At 40.1% G+C, this 24,852-nt stretch overlaps 1 protein-coding gene across 9 annotated transcripts in view; it reads right to left on the bottom strand.

The window, feature by feature from the left end:
* Positions 1 to 23,762, bottom strand: part of Gro (TLE family member transcriptional corepressor groucho) — a 70,412-nt gene extending 46,650 nt beyond the window's left edge. For 8 of the 9 annotated variants that reach the window (XM_083053477.1, XM_083053482.1, XM_083053486.1 and 5 more), the window contains exons 1-2: positions 14,266 to 14,791; positions 8,373 to 8,798 (exon numbers count right to left, since the gene is read on the bottom strand). In XM_083053477.1, coding sequence (XP_082909603.1) covers positions 8,373 to 8,408 — 36 coding nt within the window. In that variant the 5' untranslated portion in view covers positions 8,409 to 8,798; positions 14,266 to 14,791. Of the gene's footprint in view, positions 1 to 8,372; positions 8,799 to 14,265; positions 14,792 to 22,196; positions 22,230 to 23,081 lie in introns of those variants that run through there. The other variant, XM_083053478.1, reaches the window with a different exon arrangement.
* Positions 23,763 to 24,852: the final 1,090 nt, after the last annotated feature.

Here is a 24,852-nt window from a genome sequence, read left to right as displayed (position 1 = left end):
AGAGTCGAGTAGATATTCGAGTTCTCTCTGTTTCCTATGTATTAACTTTTTTCCCCCCCGGATATATAGTCATAATGGTGAGAGAATCAAGTAAGATAAAAATATCGAAATGTTGAGAAAACAATGTATACAAGTTGATTGTTTACCGCGTTGGACTAGACGAGAAAATAGAATGAAAAAGTTCAGTCCTGCGCAGTATAATTAAAGAAGAAGAATGACATAACTGGCAAAGAGCGAATTCTTGTACTTAAAGTGTAGTTTCGAATTAAGTTTGTATGTACATAAAGTCGCGAGACACAAGAAAAGTACATGTATATACAAATCGATAAGAAAGCCACAGTCATTTCTATTGTCTACATTATTACCGTGAAGAATCGAGGAATCGCGATCAAGGTAAAATGAATCTCGAAAGATTTCACTTATCGAATCACGACAAGCGTTTTTACAAGGGATATACTCATTACGCGCAAACGATCCTCTCCCTCGCAAAGCTCGATCAACAGCATCTCGCATCTCAATTGATTGAAAACACGCAAATATATTAATTTATATCTTGCTTCAAAAAAATCAATTTTTACAACATTAATTAATCAGCACATTGACAACTGCGCCGAATTCTTTTAATTGTTTCGAACGAAAAATTTCCTTCTCTCTTGAAATTATGCGTCGCGAGATTGCGAAGCAAAATGATACGGCCACCGCACACTCTTCTTCGATTATTTATATCTCGTTTTAGAGGTGCGAGATAACCGCGCTGATAAAGCTCGTTCGATATTACAATGTATAAAGTCAAAGTTTGCGATTCGAGCGGTTAATTACCGATTGACCGTTCACCCTACAGCAACTACCTGATCGAATAAGCAGCTAATGAAATTTCCGGCTAATTGAAACCGCTATGAGGCAGCCGCTAGCATTCCGATACACAGCGTTCGGCTGTTCTTTCGATCGATCGGTATGATTCGCGATATACGACGACGATTCGACGTGCGAGAGTATCGACGGCAGTGATAGTCATTCCGTACGTCTATATATTTCTGGTCCCCGCGTCCCGAATACCTCTCTCTCCCTTCCTCCGTCCCTACCTCTCTCTCTCTCTCTCTCTCTCTCTTGTCCTTTAACGAGGCTGGTCGAGGGTCGATCCCCGTTCGACATGTAAATGTAAATGTAAATGTTGAACAAGATCCCGCCAGGGTTTCTCAACCTCGAATACAGGACGCGTCAACCAACTAATGCGCTACCACTAGTCGGAGAGAGAAAGAGATGAAGAAAGAGAGAGAGCGCAGCCTCTGAGAGCCACTCGCGTTGGGGACACTCGGTAACTCCTTCTCCTTTCCTCGGTGTGTGGCAAGAGTGTTGCGACCATCTCCGACACAGTTGGCAGTGGTGATCAATCTTACTCTTGGAAACCAAAGACACATTCCGACCGCGCGCACGACCGCCCATCTCCTCTCTCATGCGAAGGAACAATAAAAGTCGAGCAATAAAAAGCCCCGGCAGCGATAAGGCGGCCACCTTGGACGCGCCGATCGCGTTACGATAACGCGCCTCTTCGAGAGTTGATTCACACTATCGATTGCCATTCTTCGCGGTGTTCCGTATCTTTCTAATAGCGCGGAGACACTTGGTTATTCTTAGATCGTTAAATAAATATCGTCGACGTCAACTTTTATTGTAACGATTATTTTAGGAAATTTGGAATCGAGTTTTCTTTAAAATGTCAAGGCGATGATAAACTTTCTGTTTTTAATTACGCAAGCGATTAAGAATGAATGATTAAAGATAACGGAACGTTTACTTCGACATATAATGTTCGCACTGTCTCGCTGATGCTAAACAATCTTTGTATTACGTAATGATATGGGCATTGTACCTTGATGTAAAGCTGGTTGTCGCGATCGATCCAAGTACCGGGCAGGAGATATCGTGTGACGGAAAATAGCTTGGCATTTTGCGTGTTAAATACGAGAGGCGCGTCTGGCAACGTTTAGTGGCGTAGGGTAATTTCCGGAAACGAGGATGAGAACCGCTTGGGATTTCAGTGGGCGGCGTTGGTCCCCTCATCAAATGCTTGTCATACCGTTCTTACCCTCAAACTCCGGAGCCTAACGGATCCCAACAGCCGAGTAAAGCTCGGTATACCCCCGCACCCCCGTATACACAACGAGAAAGAGGATCGTGTACGTGTGTGTATTTGTGTGTATATATACGCGTGTGGTGGAAAGCGGACTCGACTACCCCAATGGACACCGTGGACCGACGCTTAAAAAGCCATAGGCCGGAGCGATACGCCCCTGCGCGCGGATGGATGGGAATTATGCCGCTAAAACTCACCAATTACGAGACCCCGAACGGCTTTGCTTCCTCTCTCTCGTCCGCGACCTCCCTTTAATCTTAAACGCACCAAGTATCTCTTCCAAATACGCGGAGGGAAATGAGTAATTAGTTTCCGACGGGTTTTCGAATTTACAACTATAAACCATTAATTAAAACAAACATTGTGCTTAACTATTAGCGACATTTGACATTTTCGTATAAAGTACTATTTTGAAAAAAATTAGTTTAAAAAAATATTTCTCGATATATATAATTTAAAATATTAATAATTAAATTTATCAACTTAATAGTGCATAAATATTTTAATTTCCTTAATGTCTTTAATCTTAAAAAAGAATGTATATAAAGTTTATAAGTAAAGAATGCAATACAGTTTCGATCAATTATGGGATTCGATTAATGATGACAAGATGAAATGACACAATGGGCCGCTTGTGAAATGTAAAGTAGAAAATCGGCGCGTTCTTTTTCAGATATGAGAGATTGTGCAATCGCGAGGTCGTGCAATTCGAAACGCTCGAAGAAGCAGAGCCGAGAGCGTCGGCGATATAACGTGTATTTACGGCCGGGGTCAAACAATGGGATAGAGAGGACGAGATGAACAGAATCCCTTTCGATGTATCATAGTCCATTATCCGCAGTGGTGAAAAGGACCATTCGTCTGATTACGATTTCGCGAAATCCCGCACACACCCACGTGACGGATTAATCAGGGGAAACCGCGCGTCGTTTCTTGCCTTCCCCGCTATTAATTAATCCCTACAATTAATCACTCCAGGCACTTTTCATCGGACGAATCGCTCTTACTCGTGGCAACCCGTTTCGAACAAGAAAAAAGAAAAGAGAATAAAGAATGAAAGATCGACGCATTAATATTGCGATTTAATTTATCGAATTTTTTTGTTTAATTATTCCAATTACGTCTTTTTTTTAGATGAAAGAAGTCGGGCGGAAAGTAATACTGCACTTTCGAAAATATACGATCGAGTATAAGTATATACAATACGTAAACGATTGTCACATAAGTATAAGTGACAAGTGCATCGTGAATAAATTTCACAGTCGTATTCCAACAAAGTTTTGACGAACAACATTACGTGCGCTTAATACCCGCAAACGGAGTTAGTTGCGAGTTAGTATTTTACGGTAGTTCTAAAAACATCTTAAAATCGGTCACAGTCTTTTCTACACTTTGCCTGATGCCGGTGCACGCGAGGACCGAATTATGATCCCGGGACTGTAAAAGGAGAAAGAAGAATTTCGGTGTATTCACGACAAGGAAGAAGCGAGAGTGGTCATAAAAACTTTGGAGCGTTTCCATTATTCCGAGAGAGGAAGTAAAACGCGCCGAGAAAGACCGACCCGTGGGGGGTTTTAGAGGGTTTTCAACGTTGGCATGAGCTTGTTACATAAATCGCGAAAGGTTGATACGAAAATGAGAATATATTTTTATAACGCTCTCTTCTATCTCGCGCGCGTATCCTCTTAAATTCTACGAAGTAAGTTATTTAATGTGAAATAACATTAATATGTGCGTTTCCTTAATATCGCGGCGTATTTATACCCGTTTGTTTATTAATTAAAGTAGAATGATAAAAAAAAGAGAGAGATTAATCTAATTATGCAAAGTGTGAAAAATAATTAAACTTGTAATATTAAGAGATTATTTTTTTTATCATATCATGCTCGAATAACAATTATAATATTTCTAGTCAACTTTATTAAATTTCTAGTAAAACTCTCTTTTTCTCTCTGAAAAGAGTTTCCTTACGTTTGTCTCTTTTTTTATTCCGCCTATGCAATTTGTTCCCGTGAATAGTTCCGTCTAGCCTGACTTTTCTCTCTTTCAAAGCACAACGAAGCCTCCGGCGAACATTTTCAATTTTCGCTCTTCGTACCAATTCGGACGAGCCATTCGGCGAACAATTAGTCGCCGAACGATTTGATTAGCGATTGTCATCGGCAAATTTTTTCCGTCCCCCGATACGCGGAAAAAGCTCACGACCGACCGACGGGCAGATCATTTTCATGTGGCAATCCCAATTTTTTATTCGACCAATTACAACGTAATTCTTCAATCGCCGCGCGAATGCAGAGTCCCTCCAAACAATATTCGGGGGCCGTGTCGTATCCGAGTAATTTTTTTCAGTTAATTCTTTCTCTTCCCGAATATTCCTCCTTCGATATTTTTCTGTTACAGGCATTCACAAAACCAATCTTGCAACCAATAGATCGTTTACTCTGTTGACTATTAAAAAAGTTCATCACTCATATATCTGTATATGTTTTATATGGCATTTTTAAACAATTTTCAATAATGCAAGCAAGACTCAACACGTATATTGCATTGCAGTTATCACAAATACCATCTTTTTCTCTCTCATAAATATACACAAATAAATAAATAATATATGCTCTTAGATTAGAGATCTTTAAAAGAGTAGATTATAGAGTAGCAAAAAATGTATAATGATATGATAAACTGCAAAATCAAAATCATGTAATTTAAAAGACACAATTCCCGTCTTTCCTCTACACGAGGAGGAGACAACATGGCAATAAACGGCGAGATTTTTGATATAAAATTCAGTGCGGGCAATCTCTCTATGAGAGGGCGAGGCGCGTAGAATCCGCGGAATCTGGAGCACGAAACGACACAGCGAACCGACACGAAAGGGCGCGGGAAGGCAACGCGCGCGGGTCGGCGACGAGGAGGATAGGACCGAGAGAAGAGAGAGAGAGCGAGGGGGGAAAGGGAAGAAAGAGACGACGAAACAAAGCGGCGTCCCTTTGTCCCGCGCTCGCGCGCTCAGCCAGGCGCATTTTGCAAAGAGCGCGTCGCGAGGCTCTCTTTCTCTCTTCCTCTCTCTCTCTCTCGTTCTCGCTCTTTCTCTTGTTGTCCATGATATTACTTCCTACATTTGCGCAAACTATATCGTCGCGGCAGAGGCACCGCTGCTATACTGCTGCTGCGAGCGCTCGTTCGCAATGTCCTCTCGCGCTTTTGTTCGCTTAACTTCTAATGCACGCCCGCGACACGAGATAACTATTAATCAAAGACGTAAGCAGGGGACACGGCGAGACATGGGGGGGGGGGGCAGGCAGGGGCATTCACCTAGTTCGCCATTATTAATTGCGATTCTCTACCGCAAATTCTTTTTTTTTTTTTTTAATTCTTGGCGAAATAAGCGACAGATATGACTGAGAGAATAGTTCCGAATACACTCGCGCGAGTGACAGCTGACACGATCGTGAAACGTGCCGCACGCGTTTTCTCTTTTATTTCAGAGCGGAAGCGTCGCGATTCGATCGGATTATAAACGTCGCGAGGGAGGAAGGGGGTCATCCTTTCGCGCGGAGATGACTATTTCTCTACGAGATTGAAATTTATTCTTATCGCATGAAAATTGAATAAATAAAGGAAAAGTAAAATAACGCACACACTGGAGTATACGAGTATAAAAAAGTCATTTGTTTTATCATTTGTTATTGAAATGTATATATACTGTATATACTGGCACAAGTAAGTAATTCTTCACCTTTTTTTCTATCTATCGCAACGGGGAATTGCGGGGAAAGAGCTGTTCCCTAGATCTCTTCTCCCCGATACTCTCTTAGGAGTACCTTTCTTTCCAATGTTCTCGCTTTTTACAGTTTTCTAGACGCGCGTCTTAAAATAACGGACGACTCTCGCGAATAACTATTTCACCTTTTATTATCCTTGCCGCGAAGAGGATCGGGTTACAGAATTACGAGCGTAATGCTCGCCAGCGTGCATTCGTTTATTTGCTTTTGGCAAGCGAGGAATTCTAGCGCGTCTAGAAATTTCTTGCCATACCGACAATCAGCTGTCAGACGAAATAAGCGAGGGTATCTCAAAAGGATGAGATAATAAAAAAAGTGTGATTATACTTGAAAAAGTTACAGCTATGCGGAAAAAATTATTTATCTCTTTCTTGAATAATTAATACATCGCTAAGCTAGAGGAAAAAAATATTCTCCGCCTTTATTCACGAATATTTCAAATATATACGGCATCTTTATTCTAAATATAGTTTTTTCTGATATCGCCGCGATATATCAAAATTTTTTCAACGTGGTAATAATTATAAAGATATGATATTTACATTCTTTTTTTTTTTTTTTTTTTACGTCGAGTCATTTATTTATGACAAATCCGCCTTACGTCGTACATTAATAAAGCACGAAAACCTTCATCTGTCGGACATTCGTCGGCCGCATCTCCCGACCGCAGAGAGAGAAGAACGTAATAAATAACCGTCAAATGACCGCGCGTAAATAGTCGATCATGTGCCGCGACGATTACGCTTGATTATGCGTCCCGTTATTAATAGCGACAGTGTTATCGCTTTCTTCGCAACGTTATTACGCGAAATCTATATCACGGATCTAATGACAGTTAATTTCCACTCATTTCCATTAAAAGGCTCGCTAATAATGCTCTATTACCGGCAGAAAGAAGACGCCCTTCCAACGGCGCGGAAGCAAAAGACACTATACTTAATCGTAATGCAAGACTGGCTTAAATTTCTTTAGCAGCACGCAATGCATCTCTCAATTAGTTTCCCGAATTAAATAATATAACGTTCACAGTAACGATGTCTAACTTGGTTTTCTCAGCTCAATTATGTCTAATAGTCAACTACGATAATATATTGTCAGTCGTTACGCGCGGTCTTAAAGGCGGTATATATCGTACCGCCGTTACTACAGTCATCTCTCGTTATTACATACATCTCGCGAAAAATATACTCATAAAAAAAAAAAAAGAAATGATCGAGAAGAAAAAATTATATACAACTTTTGTATGCGATCTCTCTTCTCTCGGGTCAATTATGTCATTCTATTAATCGCCGAGATAATTATCAGCAGTTTCGCGTGAGGATGAGTTAAGAGGAGTACAATCATCGTATGTATCATCGTCACTCTATATCGTCCCGAGACACAAGTGCTCGCGGAGAAATTATCGGGCTCATTAACGACGCTTAACTTTTGCGATTCTTCTCCTTCTCGGGTCAATTATACGTCCTTCCATCATTAGTCACCGCGATAATTATCGATAGTTTCGCGCGCGGTATTAAGATGAATATTACAGCGCGTTATTATGTCGTCGCGCGCTCTTCGAGTGTGTACTCGTCGAAGAAACGATCGAGCCACTTTGTGCCCCCTTGAGCAGAGCGGCGCCACATCAGCGTCAATAAGCAAACGAGTGGTGCCCACATATCGCCCATTGGCCGGTTCTATGAACGGCAATTGTTGTACGTTGACTTGCGGGCTCTATAAATAATCCCTACAATTTCTAACGGCCGCCTCCGTCTCTCTCTCTCTCTCTTTCCCACTATGTCTGTATGTCAGCAAATTCGCCGGTGGTCTCGTTTCGTCGTAAGGAACTTTGAGCTTGTGCGACGCGTGAAATTATGGTGGTAAAAAGAGCGGCACGAGCGGAGGTGGTAGAGAGAGAGAGAGGGACATATGCGGGGAACAATCAAACATTCTTCGAATTAGTAACGCGAAGTGCGAGAACGGTCGGCTCGACTCCCACGTGCTCTTTCGTCCCTCTCTTTCTCACTCTTTCTCGCTCGTGCCCGAGCGGTAATTACGCTATATTGCCCTTTGACGCTCATTATAATGGATAACGCTAAATAAAAATGCTGAGAATAACAACGTAAGCGAAGGAATACTAATAGTGCTCCCGGGAAATTCGCAACAGATATTCAAACGTAAGATTGATAAATGCACGCACCAATTATTGCATTAATCTGTAGTGTGATTCAACCGCACGTAAAAATAAAATTCGTCGGATTAAAGTTTGCTTTTTACGCGATTAACTATAAGTGAACAATATAAATAAAAAGTATATGTATTCATTTATTCAGATTCTATAAAGCTTTCTCGTTTTTCTTATCAATATATTCAACTTTTTACACACTCTGCTTTTATGTCATGAATGGCACTATTGATTTCTTCGCTTGCGAGGGGGAAAAAAAAAAAAAGCAAAGAGATGCGAGTGTACTTACGGGAGCGGCGGGATGTCTCGCCGGCGCGGGGTACATCTTAGTCTTGGGCAATTGCTTCTTAGAAATCGCTGCAGCATCCACGATACACCACGCACACGATCATTTCACCAACATGTGTTCGTAGATTCAAACGCATCCTCGTGATCCGGAAGGGACTCCATTTGACGACGGTCGCAGTTTTAAGATCGATCTTCTCTCTTCATGTGCACTGTTCACGACACAACGCGATTCATCGCGGTTTTACTACTTTATCGCGCGCGAACCGAGTGTACACTTTCTCATCGATTAATTAATTTATATATACGGAAAACGGGAAACGATCTTTCGCGCGCGAATCTCGTTCAAGTTCTCGACTTACGCGTTTCGCACGGACACTTTTCTTAATATCTTCCTGTTTCTCACACGCCGTGGAATATTTCCAATCTCCTGAAAAAGAAAAAAAAAGATATTTTTTATATTTCGCTGCTGTAATTCTTGCTTCATGCGATTATATAATAGTTTGACAATGTTCAAAACCGAAATATCGGAATACATTCGTTCGCCGGTGCCATTTAAATTTTTCTCTCTCGAGAAATGCTTAAAAAAAAAAATAAATAAATAAATAGAGTATTCTCTATTAAAGTACTCTATTAAGAGTATTCTCCGCGCTGTATCTCGCACGGGAACTATACGTTCTCATTTCGTCGGCGCGCGAGCAAAGCTTTACGATGGCGCGAGCGATCGATTTATCGTTCGATTTACTAGGAGCGTAAACTGCGCGTTTCGTCGCCGCTCCAGGAGCATTTATCCTAATCTTCGAGGCGTGTTTCGAACCCGGGGACGACAAAGAGCGAGAAAAAAAAGGAGAAGAGAGGAAGACAGAGAGAGAGATGCGACGAAGAAGGTATAGAAGAGGGAAAGAAAGCGCGTGTGGATCCAACGTATGCGTGTATATGTATATCTCGGGTGCAAAGCTACCGGCTGTGCGCAACGTCACGTTCCAGGATCTACGACGCATTGATTACAATGCAATTTTCAATGGACCGCGGTGACGGCCGCACGGTGCATTATGAGCGACGGCGAACGAGAGGAGAGAAGAGGCTCGGCGTTGCCGACCATTATCGCAAACGTGTCGAACACGTCGAATAAATCCTCGCAATAAAATATCGCGGGAAACCCGAAGCGAAACGATCTCGCGCGAGACTTCTTGTATATACCTTATGCGCGAAGTGAATTAAGAGGAGAGCGCCGGAAAACCCAAATGGAAATTGCTCATTATCGTTCCGCGGAATTATTTACCGCGTCGTTTACCGCGACACGAAGGCACAATAACGAAAAAAAATTCTTTGTCGAGGAATTAATGCGGCTAAATTGAAGGCTCTCCTTCGTAAAACAAATTAAACACCTCGTTTGAGAAGCAAATTTCGAAATTTTTCCTTCCAGCTTATAAAATATGCGCAATGTGTAATTGATTATATATTTTTATTATATATATTATATATTATAATTGATAATATATTTTAACATTGATGATGTTAATGGACGAATTAACGTGACGCTCCGCTCGGCCCACGTTTTTATCATCTATATTTGCATTTAAATAAGTCAATATGAATCAATCTATATGTATATACATGTGTATATTCCGACGCTGTTTCGTTGCACATCGTAGTGCGAATATCCAATGATGACGACGACGCAGGGGTAGGGTACGATAGGGAAGCGCACGCTAAAGCAACCGTGCAAACACTCAACCGATGGATGCACCGGTCGTGTCGACGACGTTATGCTAGGTTAGTTTAGGCCATAGCTTAATTTCCAAGTAGAGAATTGGCCATTCAACAACGGCGAGGGCGCGCGGACGGATAATTTGCGGTGCTCCCCTTCACGCTCTCTCTCTCTCTCTATCTATCTCGTAGATTACCGTGCGCGATTTCAGCGCCCGTTTATTTTAGCCGCATCGCGCGCCGTAGGGGCGTGTCGCCCGCGCGAATTACGGAAAACATTTTTGCGATTTGTACGCTCCGCCAAAGAGAAGAGAGAGGGTCCGCCGCGTCCGAAAACCAACATTCGCGTGGCCGGGCGAATAACGTTGTCTATTATTTTCACGCTTTTACCGCGCCGCGCGCGATCGCATATACATGACGCGTCATTACGGGCTCTTTGTAACGCGGGATGATGTTTCGTGTAACGCACAAAATGGAGTCATATAACCGCGTTAACAGTCCATTCTCCGCGGATAATGTATTTCGCGAAGCGAATATATAGATATATATACACGCGTGTGTATATATGTATATATTTATACATATATATATATATATATTTATAAACACACGTGTATAATGCGCGCGTGCGTCAGCGTGAAAAACTCACCCGGGACCAAATTTGAGCCATTATTTCCATCAATTTGCAGCAAATGCGTTCGGCGGGACGATAAAAACTTTTCGGCTTGATATATAATATATATATATATATATCTGTGTATGTGTGTGTGTGTGTGTATATTCCCGGCGTGTGACGTCGCGACGCGTCTCGTCCCGTCAGTAAACACCACCATCGCCGCCGAGCAAAATTAAATTCATCCCCCTCCCCCTGTATTTACACAAACGTTGAAAAGTTTTCCCACGTTCTATTGTCTTGCGAGGCAATGGAGTGCAGTGTGAAGCGATCGGCGATCTAAAGCGCCGGTAATTTCGATGATTTCAGCCTCCGATGCAATAAACGCGCAATTAATTTGCAACTTTATGGTCGATGAATCTCCACCCCCAATTGACATTTTAACGCGCGAATATACAAGATCGCGATTGCGATTTAGGAAATTAGAAAAATCCCGTTCCTGAAAGAGCTTCGCCGCGCAGCTTGTCCGAGTTTTTGCGGAGTCTCGCGGAGGAAGTTATCGCGAATCTTTCTCTCTCTCTCTTTCGCGTAATCGACCCGATCCTTAACCACCGCCCGATCGCCCGTGATTTCTTTACCCTCTCGATCGTTATCGCGACATGGCCGAACGGCGGCGCACAATGCCGCATGGATTAAAGGATTCTCCACACCAGACACGCCGGTTCCGCGCTTTAATTATCGGGTGCCGCGGGTGATACCGCGCGCGCCGTTTACGAGTCCCGCGATTTCGTTATGCATGCCATGAACCGCGACTGTGCGAAATGGTCGTTCCACGAGACAGAGACACAGATTCTGTTTCATATTGTCCGAGAAATTCGATTAATTTTAGCGCAAACCTATATATCTCTATATAAAAAAAAAATAATAAAGCAAATTTAAAATTGTGCACTTTTTTCTCTCTGAATGATAAAATTATGATTATAAAATTAATACATCGCGATGAAAAATATAATAATGTACGAACGTAAATAAATAATATTTAAAGTAATAATTCATGTATTTCTCGTTGCAACGATTTCGCTTAAAGTATGTATATAGAAATGTACAAATTTTAATATATACGCACAACAATTGGGATATGTTCAATGATCACAATACATTTTCATATTGCGTGTGTACGCTATATTAAATCGTCAATTTTACAAACCGCGAAACAGAACCGTTCGTTCGCGGCCGTGGCAGCGGGAAGTAAAAATTCCATTGTGCTGGCGATAAAGCTAACAACTCCGAGCGAGGTTACGCGACGGTGTGTGTCCTAATATTCCGCATACTTACGATACGGCCGATCGTGCCTCTATTAGCGGCGCGACGACGACGCGAACTTTGTAAAATGCATGGCGTCGTAAAGAGCCTTATCTCGCAAAGCACGATAATTATACGGCGAGAGAAAGAACTTAAATGGTTCGCAGAAGTAGTTAAGAATGCGCGTGTGTTCTGTTTGAACGGAGCAGATTATTAATTGCTAAATTAGACCCTGCGCACAATAGAGAAAATATTAGGAATAAGAATTATTTAAAGATAACAAAATTGAAAAGACTCTAATATAAAAATACAAATTCGGATATAAAGGACTAATAAGGGCTAATAAGCTAATAAGAGCTCTTTATACTTGAATTTGTATATCAGAGTTTTTTCGATTTTATTTAAAATAATTCTTATTCCTAATATTTCATATTTATTCCTAATATTTTTTCTATTGTGCGCAGGGCCTTAAACAGTGGAATGTCAGTATAACTATTAAAATTCTATTTAAGCAATATAATTTCGCAATGATCGGGAAATTTTGTTTAGACAGCGGATTTATATAACTATCTAATTGTGTCATTCCATCAATTCTGCAATTATTTTTAATTTGAAATTGTGTGTGTGTGTGACAAAGATTCGAAATAAGTTTCTAATAAATCAGAGCTGTTATTTGTTGTTTCAATAAATTTTCGACAATTTTCCAAAGTTCGCGTTTAAATGACACAATTTCTCGGACCGAGGAGAAGCTCGCAGTAAAGGCAGTAAATTGTAATTTACAGGATATGTATGTACAAGTTTTGCAAATCATTACACAATAAAGAAAACGAATTCGGTTGTCAATCTCCAAACAATTTTACGAGACGTGTACGTCGATTATCTCTCATAGAAACATCATTAATCCGTTCCTCCTCCTTCTCATTAACTCTCACCGTCGACTCTTACCAATAATACAAGCAAAAGCAACCATTTAATTAATTTAATTACTTGCCTAATGCGCCAAATCCATAAGCGGCATCAGTATTAAGAGATTTAAATAGAATTGTTATCTTCGCATGTTAGATTCATTAGTTTTTTTATAAGAAAATGAAATGTCATTAATTAGAACTTTTCAATATATAATTTGACGTATTCAATTATTCAAATAGTGTTGCTTTTTTTAAATTATTAGTAATGTAATATACAGTTGTTCAATCTAATAATAAATAAATGCTTGTATGATATTTAAACGCATCAAGAATTAATTATTTATATATTTTATATTAAAAATTGAGAAATTATAAAAAAGAAATCATGTGGAATAAGAGAAATCAATTATAAATTAATCAAAATATATCCGTTTGAAAGCTGATATAAAATATGTACTATTTAATATTATTGTTATTGATAGTACGATATAATAATCTTTTATAAATATTTCACAATAAAACGAAATATGAAAATATTAACGTCTAATCGTTGAGAAAAAGTGCTCGGAATATATGACTATTTTGATCTAATAAGTTATATATAAATGCACTCACGTAATTGTTGTGACATGGAATAATTACTGAGCTTAATAATCACTTCTGTCCATCTGCTTAATAATCTATTAAGCGTGTCGCGATAGAATGCGATCTTACGCCAAGGATCGTTAAACGAGGAGCAAAGATTCGGAGCGGATTCAGGTTCGCCGGTTGTTTGAAACTCAATTAACAAGCCCGAGTTCGGCGCAACGTTTTCTCGGAAGAGAAACGCGCGCGTCTTATCGATCAAGAAGCGGAGAACTGCGGAGGGAATTAAGCTTCGATCGGTGGGGAAGGGGGGGATTAGTTTTTGCGGATGGTTCGCCGCCGATCGTCGGCTTCCCCCGTTTCGCGAAAGGTGGTCGAACGCTGTAATTATTAGCCCCGAGCCGGCGAGAGAACTCTGAGAACGAGAGATTAAACGGGATAACCTTAAACGCGACGCGTCGCGCACGACGCAAATGAAAAAAATTCTCGTCTCTCTCTCCGTCGCGAAAGTAATAATAATAATCTATTATATTCGCGGTTCGTCGACGAACGCGGCGCGTCACGTTCGCGAAGTTGGCCGCATAACTAACGAGGACACGTGACTTCGCGCGCCGCCAACTATTGCAACGAACTGTACCTGTACATACTTCGCGCCGCTCAACGTTTTTAATCGAGATTCTCGGGCCGCACCAAAAAAATCATTAATCACACGAATGACGAAGAAAGAGACCGGGGTGGGGGGAGGGGGGGGGGGTCTCGATACATCGCGTGATCCATACCTTGGAATATCCATCGCAAGTCGCGATTCTGGATCCCGGCCGGTGAAAAACGAATGTCAGACACGACGAAATCCGTTTGACGAACGCGTCGTTAATCTGTCTTGGCACTGCGGTGAAAAAGCACTCGCGTTTCCTCCCCGCACACTCTCCTCTCTCTCTCTCTTCTCTTCTACGCGTATCTCCTTCTTTCTCGTTCCGTCCGGCACTGACACTTTCGTAGGAAGAAGTCACATGCACAAAGTCAACACACGTCTACGTCTCGAATGTGTACGTGTACGACGACGGTCCGCGACCGGGACGACACGATAGACCGGAAACGAGCGAACTTCGCGTCCGCGACGCGCAACGTACGACGCTCGACTGCGAGCCGAGTAGTAGTAGAGGATGACGGGAACGTGTGAACGCCGCTTGCCGCCGCCGCCGCGCAACACGAACACAACGATGAACGACGACCAACACTAAAACCGCCGCGACGGGTCCCACACCGACGCATCAATGAGAGCGAGCATCCAACCCAGGCAACACACAGAACGGCACTGGCAGCTACGCGCCGTCTCGCTTCCACCGCAAGCTGTCCTTCCCCCACTCGTTGTCTCCCCCCACCCCACCCCCACTCTCCCGCGCGCACGAGTCAAGGGCGTCGACCGACGGGGGCGAGAGAGCTCTCTCTGTCGTCTCCTGGAGTTTGTGGGTTACAAATAAGAGACTTTGTATCTCTCTCCCTCTTCCTCTCTTTCTCTCTCTTCGTCTTTCTTTTTCTCTGTGGCCCCGCTCTTTCCGCGAAGGCTGTTAAAAAATTCAATCTACATACTACTCGTAGCTATCTTTACATCAAACGCTTTTCTTTTCTCTCTTTCTCTCTTTTTCTCTCGTGTCACTGATGTTATATTATTGGCGCAATATTATATTTGTGACTTTGTGATTTTGAAGTTTAAAGTTTTAATGCCTGTTGAATTTATAAATCGAAATAGAAACGATTCAGTTAATTATCGATGCCCGATTACGGAGTAATAAGACTTAAATAATTATTGAGAAAATTTGACAGATATTATATATCGATATCTCGCAAATTCGTCGCGACGAGTTTCGATCACGAGATATCGATATATAATATCTGTCAAATTTCTCAAATGATCATTTAAATCCCATCACTCGTAATTGGGCATCGATAATTAATCGCATCGTTTCTATTTCGATTTATAATTCGAAGCAGGCATTAAAACTTTAATCTTCAGAATCACAAAGAAGTCGCGAATATATAATATCGCGCCAATAAAATATATAACACCGTCGAAACAATTAAAAATTGAATGAAAATTAAAAGCTCGCGTTATATATTTTTCAAATTTGACACTCGAGAACTGTCAAACATAAATGTCATTTCGCTCGCTTACGAAACCGCGCGACCGCTTGTGTCGGCAATCTTCAATCACTCACGCGTGGGATCGAGCGCACGCGAGTGCAAATTTGATGGTGCATTAATATATTCTCTGTCGTCGTGTGCGAAAAGTTTCGAAAACTCTTTATCGACACCCCTGCTTTACGCGCGCGCTTGCCACAGAGAGACCATCTTCCACTCCTCGCCACACTCTCTCTTTCTCTCTCTGGTGCCACGGATATACCCCGTGCTCTCTGTAGGGCGCTCGTTGCCGCCACCCGTCGTCGTCATCCTCCCTCTCTGTCGCGCCGCCGCGTTTCTTAATCTTCCGTTCTCTTGGTCTCTCGTGTCCGTCCCGCCCCCTCCTTTCTCTCTCTCTCTCTCTCTCTCTCTCTCGCCCTCTCGCGCCCCCGCAATCCACAGAGGTGCAACGGGAATGCCGAATGTCGGGCTGTATGTAGATATATGGGTATATATATATGTGTATACGTACGTGTGTGTTTGACTACGAGTGACAGAGACAGAGCGAGAGTCAAAGTGGCGGAGAGCGCCGGACAACACGAGTCAACCGGCAACGTAAGTAGAGAGCTCGACGTGGGTGTAACCGCCGCGAGCGTGTGGATGCGAGAGGGCAGAGGAGAGGACAGGGATGGCGGAATACACGAAGGAACGTATATATACGTATATACATGCTCGCACGTACGTGTGCCGCTCATCATATTACACACCGCTCATGCATCGCGTCCGCGTTGCTTTGAGGGCGCGCGCGAGGAGAGATGAATCCTCGATTCGGTTAAACGCCCGCCAACCCGGGGGGGGATGCTCTAAATCAGGGCTGTCTACCTGAGCAGCCCGGCTTTTCGAAATTCCAATACTACGCCGAGCGGAGGGAGAACGCGGGATGACAGATAGAAAGAGGGAGAGAGAGGCGGCGACTATTGCACCGATGCGTTTTCCTGCGCATCTCGTCGCGAGATGTATGTCTTCCTCGCTGGCGTGATCGATCATGAATAGAAATCGACGGGATACGCGATGCTGCATCATGTTTCGTTCCGAGACAAGATAATGGAATCGCGGAGATATTGAAATTCGTAAGAATCTATTCGAAAGCGTGAAAAAATAATTTGTTTAAACGCGTTCCTCTTTTTTTTCTATATACAAGTAATATACAAGTAATATAGTGTATAATATAGTATATAATAATGTATATAATATTAATATATACAAGTAAAAAATGTAAATTAACTCGGAGACTAAATTTAATCGAAAAATTATTCAAAAGTATAACTTGTAATAAAATTACGCGATGATCTGATTGAATGCAGTTCGTGAGATGACAGCGAATTAGATATGTTAAAGGATAAACGCATCGGTGCCGAAAAATAAGCGTCACTGGAAAATAAGTGCGTGCCATGGTTTATCGACAAGTATTCCGATGTATCAGATGCGTCGTTTTCAAGCTTCACCCACGCATCGTGATTTATCATTGCGATTTACGCAGAATTTCTACCGTGAGAGAATTACCCATTGTATTTCGACCACAATTGACTGTTTATACGCGTACATGTGTATGGAAAATTAGCCTCATTATAACATACATACACATTGTACGTAATATGTAGCTTGTAAATTTGACATATATCCATTTACACGACAATCATATATACTTTTTCTCGAAAATTTTAAATAAAAATCTTTACTGAAAATGCAGAAAAATTCGTGAGAAAGTAGAGCATTTAAGCTTAACAGCAACAAGATTAACAAAAAAAAAATAAACAGCAGTTCGGACGGATATTACGTTATCGCGTGTTTATATAGCATTGCGAATGCCTAGCACATATGTTTATTGTTATAGAGACAGCACATATAGTGCGAGCTGATTCGCGATAAGCAAGTAGCCGACGATCGCGACGGAGTTCGTAGTCGGTCATCACGTGTCGCGGACTGGACAAACGATCGCTAATCTACGCGTACGTGATCGCGATGCGAACGCGTCTGCTTGCCCTCGACTTATTGTCATTCGGCCTCAGTCCCGGTGTCGGCGGTGTCGCAATTTGCGAGAATGTGGTCGTCCGATAGTGCGGGATTGGATCGACGTCCGTCCGTCTCTTTCCGACCTCTCCGTCGAGGCAGCCGCAAGCCGCAGCACTTTTGATCGCGCGAACACGCACACACGTACGTTTATTGCATGCACGTATATGTATGCTGTAGCGTTAACCATTCCCCGGGAATATGCGTGAATATGCGCGTGTTACTTTGTATGTGTGCGCGTGAAGAAGCCTTTGCGAATGTGGGGGAGTTACTTCGAGGAAGTACAGGAAAACAGCCGTAAATACAATTGGAAATCTTTTGTAAATACACTTCTGCGGTCGATATTCGCTATATAAAGGAATAACATATACGCGGAAAAGAGTTACGAGAGCGATGGTGTGAGTGGAAGATAATTTGTTCTGTCGTGGGAACTCTCATCCCTCGAGGGATATATGTACACGTGTATATTAAAAAATATATGTGCCAACTTTCGTACTAAACACAAAAGTCACGAATGTAAGTAACAATTGCATTCGTTGCAACAATAATATGAGAAAGATCGAAATTATAAATATGAAAAAAAGATCTCAGATTCCTAAAGAAATCTCAATTTCGATTCCTATTAAATAGTTTTATTAAGTAGGCTCTATTAAATATCTATCAAATATTATATATATAATATTTATATAATATATATACATATATATCTATTTATTATATACTATATTTAATAGAGATTTGATAAAGACTAATATATAATATGTATACACAAACAAACCTTGCTGCGAGAATTTACGAGAGTGAATTACGTATAATTGTATAAGAAATAATTTATTTACAAGGATAATAGGTAGTTAATACTGTGACATAATAATTATTATTATTAATGATACTTGTGCGATATGTATATCTATTTCGAGAATTCCGAGGTCTGAATTATATATTATTCTTATATTGAAAAAAAAAAACTTCGCGTAGAGTCAATCATTTACGAATCGATCGAGAAAAGTTCGGGAATTAATAATTGATTCGTCTCGGAGTGACATTTCCTTCCGCGATGACGCACTCGACGATTTGCTCGTAATTTGCATAATTTTCGCACGAAAGCAAAAGCCGTACAACGTCGTTTCCCGCGTTTTCTTGTCGCGTGACTAATAACAAGACGCTCTTCGAGTTCGTTCGTAACAATTTAGCCGGCAATTATAGCGAGCAATACGTGTTATATGGCTTTTTCGCAGACTCTGCATTGTCAAGAAAATCGATACTTATACGGAGTACACGCGAGGTCATTGAGAAATCGTACAAACATATATATATATATATATATATCATTGATTCACACATATATATATAAATACAATCGATTATACTGACAACGTTGCATGTACTGCTAATAGAGAATCGATGATAAACGAGATGTCGCGAAATTATTTGGCAAAAATTTATTCACTCTTTTAGTACAGATATATATATGTATATATACACTGCAAAAATTTTCTCTTAGAATTTACCCTGAAAATCATGGTAATTGTGGGATAATATGATATAGAAAGAATTTTGAGAATTTCTGATTAATATTTATCACAATAAAAATAATAATATCTATTACAATAAAATGTAAAACTAACCTGCATAGTAAAATTAATCAAACATATTTTATATTTTATTGTAATAGATATTTTTATTTTTATTGTGATAAATAATAATCAGAGAAATTCTCATAAAATTCTTTCTATATACCATATTGTCCCACGATTACCATGATTTTCAGGGTAAATTCTAAGAGAAAATTCTCTCTGTGTATATATATATGTATATATATGTCTCATGTAAAGTTTTCGTCTAAAATCCGCGCGATACTTTTCGTCAAACCGGAAGTGATTTGTTCGCGAGGATTCGTTAGCGCGAACTTTCTTTGTCACTCCCGCCTCGGTCGGGAAATATTCGGGGAAAATAATCCATCGTAAAAGAAAAGATTCCAACTATACCCCTATGAAACTCGGGGAAACTCGACGAAACACGCGAACCGCCCTCGGGTAATCGTCGCTCTGACGGAAAAGTTGGCTGTCGAGCTACGTGAAAGATAAAGAGGGGGCTAATAGGGTCCGTCTTATCTCGACGGCACGCAGAATATTCAGCCCGTTAACCCTCCCCCCTCTCACCCCTCTTGTCCGGCTTGGAATACGTTTTAACGCGGACGTGATATCGCGAATTATCGTCGAAGCCGTTTCGCGATAGTCTCGAAGCGATAACTCTTTTTTTACGCAGGAAGTAGATTGTATCGAAATAAAAGGAGAAGCTAAAGATAGAAAAATTACCAATGTTATCACACACATCGATTGACAACTTTACAACTTTTATGACAATACGGATTCTCGCTTTATGAGTATCTCGATCGCCGAAGAAAATAAAAAAGAAGAGATAAGATTCTTCGTGATATTTTCGTAGAATTAAATTTTCAAGATTTTTTTATTGTATGTGTGTGTGTGTATGCGCGGAAATTATTCCGAGAAAACAATACGTTGCGCGGCGAATAGAACGCGAAGTTAAATTGTTTCTTTTTGCATTATGTTTTTGATAAAATCTGTATTTATTTTCAAGCCTTTATGAATTTATATCGACGATGAATGAAAGTTTAAATGATTCTTCGTTATGTATAGATGGAGAAACTGTATAACGCACTTTTTCTAAAGATAAACATATGTTACACACAAAGATGAATGATATACATATATATGACTTGACCGTAAGATTAGAAAAAAACTAATTGTCGATAACGATTAAAACATTAAAAAATAAAAGAACGCGTTTATGGGAGAACATTAATAAAAGGGTTCTCCGTCCGATATTAAAAAAATATTTTTAAAAAAAACGTTTCATATGAATAAATTAGTTCTCCGTTCGATATTAAAAAAAAAGACGTGTCATGACCTAACATTATGGTATCTAAATTGCGACCCAAAAATTTCGAAAAAAATAATTATGACCTCTAATGAATAAAAATTATTAAAAATTAGAGGAGCGCGTTTAAAAATATGAGAAAACACGATTAAAATAGTCCTTAATTTGATAATAAAAAATATTTTTAAAAGACGTGCCATGACCTAACATAATAATATAATCGCGATCCTAAAATTTCGAAAAAATTAAATATCTTCCCTAATGAGTAAAACTTATTAAAAAATGAAAAAACGCGTTTAAAAATATGGGAAAACACGAATAAAATAGTCCTCCGTTCTATAATAACAAATATTAAAAAAGACGTGTCATAACCTAACATATATATGTAAATCGCGAGTATATAAATTTCAAAAAAATTAAATATCTTCCCTAATGAGTAAAACTTATTAGAAAATAGAGGAGCGTGTTTAAAGATATGAGAAAATATAAATAAAATAGTCCTCCGTTCAATAAAAACTATTTAAAAAAGACGTGTCATGACCAGATCAATTTCACATGTGCGATCGCGATTACGATGTCGGTACGTATGCGACGCGATCGGATTTATACGATAATTAACCGCCAAAGACGCTAATCAATACACTCGTCCTTTCGTGAACCGGCAAGAGGCGGGCGACCGTTGATCACGAAGAATCGAAGAAGAGCACTGGAGGTGGAGCTAGACTGGCACTGCCAGGTTCGGAACGCGCAACGACACGTCGCGACAAGTCGCAGTGGTGGGGCTACTGAACTATTTCTAAAAATTATCACAAACTCTTCCTGTGGTTCTAAATAACTCAGAACTCTTAACAGAACTATGATAGCATAACATAGGGGTGCCAAAAATTAAATATATTTCCTAATGAGTAAAACTTGTTAAAAAATGGAGAAGCGCGTTTAAAAATATGAGAAAACGTGAATAAATTGGTCCTCCGAAAGATAATAAAAAATGTCGAAAAAACACGTAACACAACGTTTATTCCGCTCTATCTACGCACAAGTTTGGTCCCAAATATTTTGTGCACCCTGGGACCACGCCGAAGCGAAATGTTTATGCGACGCAACTAAATTTAAATGATCGAATTTTCTGTCTTTCTATGTTTGACACTTCCTCATCACCAAACACGTGATGTGTCCGAAAGTTACATATGTTAAATTAGTATTTCCTTTCACATCAATTTCGATATAATTATAATAATTTTGTTTCTTACGGAATACTTCTAAAATCCCTAATGTTTCAAATTCAAAGTGAAGTTTGATTTATCGCAATTTATTAAATAAAATGTTTTTGTTTAAAGAGATCTACGCATCTTTTTATGGCGATAAAATTAGGCATAGATTGCATTTATTTAAATTTTTGTTGTTTTTGTTCAGACACATGAATAAATATTATATGTTATTAATAAAAAACTATTCTAAAAGTAAAAAGGTAAAAATGCATGCCAAGTACATAAAAAAGTATACAAACTTGTATGCAACAAATTAGAAGTTTAAATAAATTTATAAAATTAAGACAATATAATACTTATACGTATGTACTTGGCGTTTTTTTTTTACTATAAAATGAAAGTTTGTGACTCACCGATCGCTGCAGCGAAATTGAAGCTACATTGATCTGAAACAGACAAGTAAAAGATCTAAATTATAGTCAAATCCAAAATAATTAATATTATAAAAAATTATTATTGTACGCGCACCGAATTTTATATTTTTATATTTATATTAAAAAGAAAAATATATTTAATGTAATAACTTTATACTAAAAAAGCTTTTTTTTTTAATAGAAACAAGGATTAGATTTTATTTAAGTTTTTTTATTTAAATTGTTCAAAATAGATAAACCAAATTAATGTGCATACGCAATATATGTATTGCGTTTTATACTTTTTGATATTTTTTTATATTTTAAATCAGAATAAAAATTAATTGTTCGTAAAGAATTATCACACAGAGAGAATATTCTCTTAGAATTTATCCTGAAAATCATGGTAATCGTAGGACAATATGGTACATGGAAAGAATTTTATGAGAATTTCTTTGATTAATATTTATCACAACAAAAATAATATCTATTACAATAAAATATAAAATGTTTGATTAATTTTACTATGTAGTTTAGTGAAATTAATCAAACATGTTTTATATTTTATTGTGATAGATATTATTATTTTTGTGATAAATATTAATCGCAGAGAAAATGTCATAAAATTCTTCTCATACCATATTGTCCCATGATTACCATGATTTTCATGGTAAATTCTAAGAGAAAATGTTCTCAGTGCAGGTTTCAAGAAATAGCATATGAGGCGAATAATCATCCTGAAACATTAAAAAAAATATTTATGATTTTATAAAATAATTTTGTCACATTCTGTTCCTCGCATTTCTGATTGATCATAATAAATAAATAGTAAATAAGAATCAGTATATAAAGGCTTTTCATTATTATAATAAATAAGTTATTTACCATATAGTTGCTCCGCCGTTGCCCGACGCCACCTCGGGCCTCCACCTCGTACAAGTTTCTCGAAACACTTGCACTCGCGTTACTTCTTTTTCGTTCGCGACGAGCGGCGAGCCGGGTTTCAGTTATCACATTTTCGACGCGTTTCGGTAAAACACGAGACTCGCGAGAGCTTATTCGCGCACGACCGATGCTCCATTCTCGCGTCGCCGCTACTTTCAAGGCCTTATCGGAGGGCCTCATCGAACGAGAAGATGGCGGCTTCCCCCCGCGATGCACTCTGAAGTCGCCGATATTCAAGAAATAGGCGCTTTACACTACACTTTACTATCGCGCAGGCCGATTATTTATTGTCGAGCACGTATCGTGTTACGACGACGCCGCGATAACGCCCAAAAATTGCGGAAATTCGCGTCGAAAGCGCAGCCTGTAATTCGATCCGTCTTTGTAGGCTCGCGCGAGCCAACTTTTTTTTTTCGGCGGCTCGAGTCGGAACGTTATCACCCGATCTTTCGAAACATCGAGCAAGATTCGCGGCCGACGAGGTCAATCTCGCGCGTGGGATCGCGATCACGATGCCGGTATACGAGACACGATCGGATTTATGCAATAATTAACCACGTCAAGACACTAATTAATATATTTTCGCGGACCGAAGCGGTGATTAGCACGCGAACGTTGATGACGAACAATCTGAAGTGCATCAGAGGGCAGCAGCATTCTAGATTGTGTAGCGTCGAAAATATATCCGCCTAGGGTGAAGCGCCTCGGCCAATCAGGACGAAGAGATCCCTGGTCTCCGATTGGTCGGTCAAACTCTGCACTTTGACGGACGGATTTCCGAACGCAACCTTCAAGTTCCTTTCGACGTAAAATGGCGCCGTTTGCGAGTCGCTTGAGTTATTTTTTATCTGTGAGTAAATAATTACTTTATTTGTTAATTGGCGTTGCGTGTGTGTGATATTTGTACCGTATTTATGTTAATTGAGATATTTTATTCGATGAAACGAGAGCATTATGTTTTCATTGTTACATATCAAACGTCTATTACGCTACTCTCATTGTGTCGATGATTCGTGTAATTATGTTAATTGTTTTTTTTTCGCTCGCATAGAGTTTTCGTGACACATTTTCACAGGAGGACAGAGCTCTCCTTTAATATTACCAAACAATTAAATAATTAATAAGGATAAAAATCGAAAAGCGAGAAAGAGAGAGAGAGAGAGAGAGAGAGAGAGAGAGAGAGAGAGAGAGAGAGAGAGAGAGAGAGAGAGAGAGAGAGAGAGAGAAAACGTTTTGCAACTTCACCTTTCGAATTGTTTTTTTCGCTCGCATAGCTTTTTCGGAGGACGAAGCTCTTCAATATTACCAAACAATTAAATAATGAATAAGGATAAGAATTGAAACGCGAGAGAGAAAACGTTTTGCAACTTCACCTTTCGAAACGTCCGGCCCGGCCGCTTCAAGATTGTCGAATGACGCGCGCTCTATCGGCATCGGGACGCAATTAAGTAGGCGCTCCGTCGTTACCGAAGAGACATCCGGTGGCTCGCAGCTTTCTTCCGGTGCAGCACCTCGGGCGCGAGAGAAGTGCTGCTAGTTCGAAAGAGAGAAAATGTCTCGTTTGAATAAAACGCGCCAACGCGAACGCGGGTGGGAAAGGAATGTCGCGACGCCGGGGACGATCGAGTAGTTGGCGGCGTCGCGGCGCATGCGTCGGCGGCGTCGGGACGGCCGAGCGGCGCACAGCTGGTATCGACGGCGATCGATTCCC

The sequence above is a fragment of the Prenolepis imparis genome, unplaced genomic scaffold (genome assembly GCF_030444845.1).
Source record: "Prenolepis imparis isolate NDT839.2.m4 unplaced genomic scaffold, iyPreImpa1.0 SCAF_13, whole genome shotgun sequence".
NCBI classification, from domain to species: Eukaryota; Metazoa; Arthropoda; class Insecta; order Hymenoptera; family Formicidae; genus Prenolepis; species Prenolepis imparis.
This window is presented reverse-complemented; position numbering and strand designations above follow the sequence as displayed.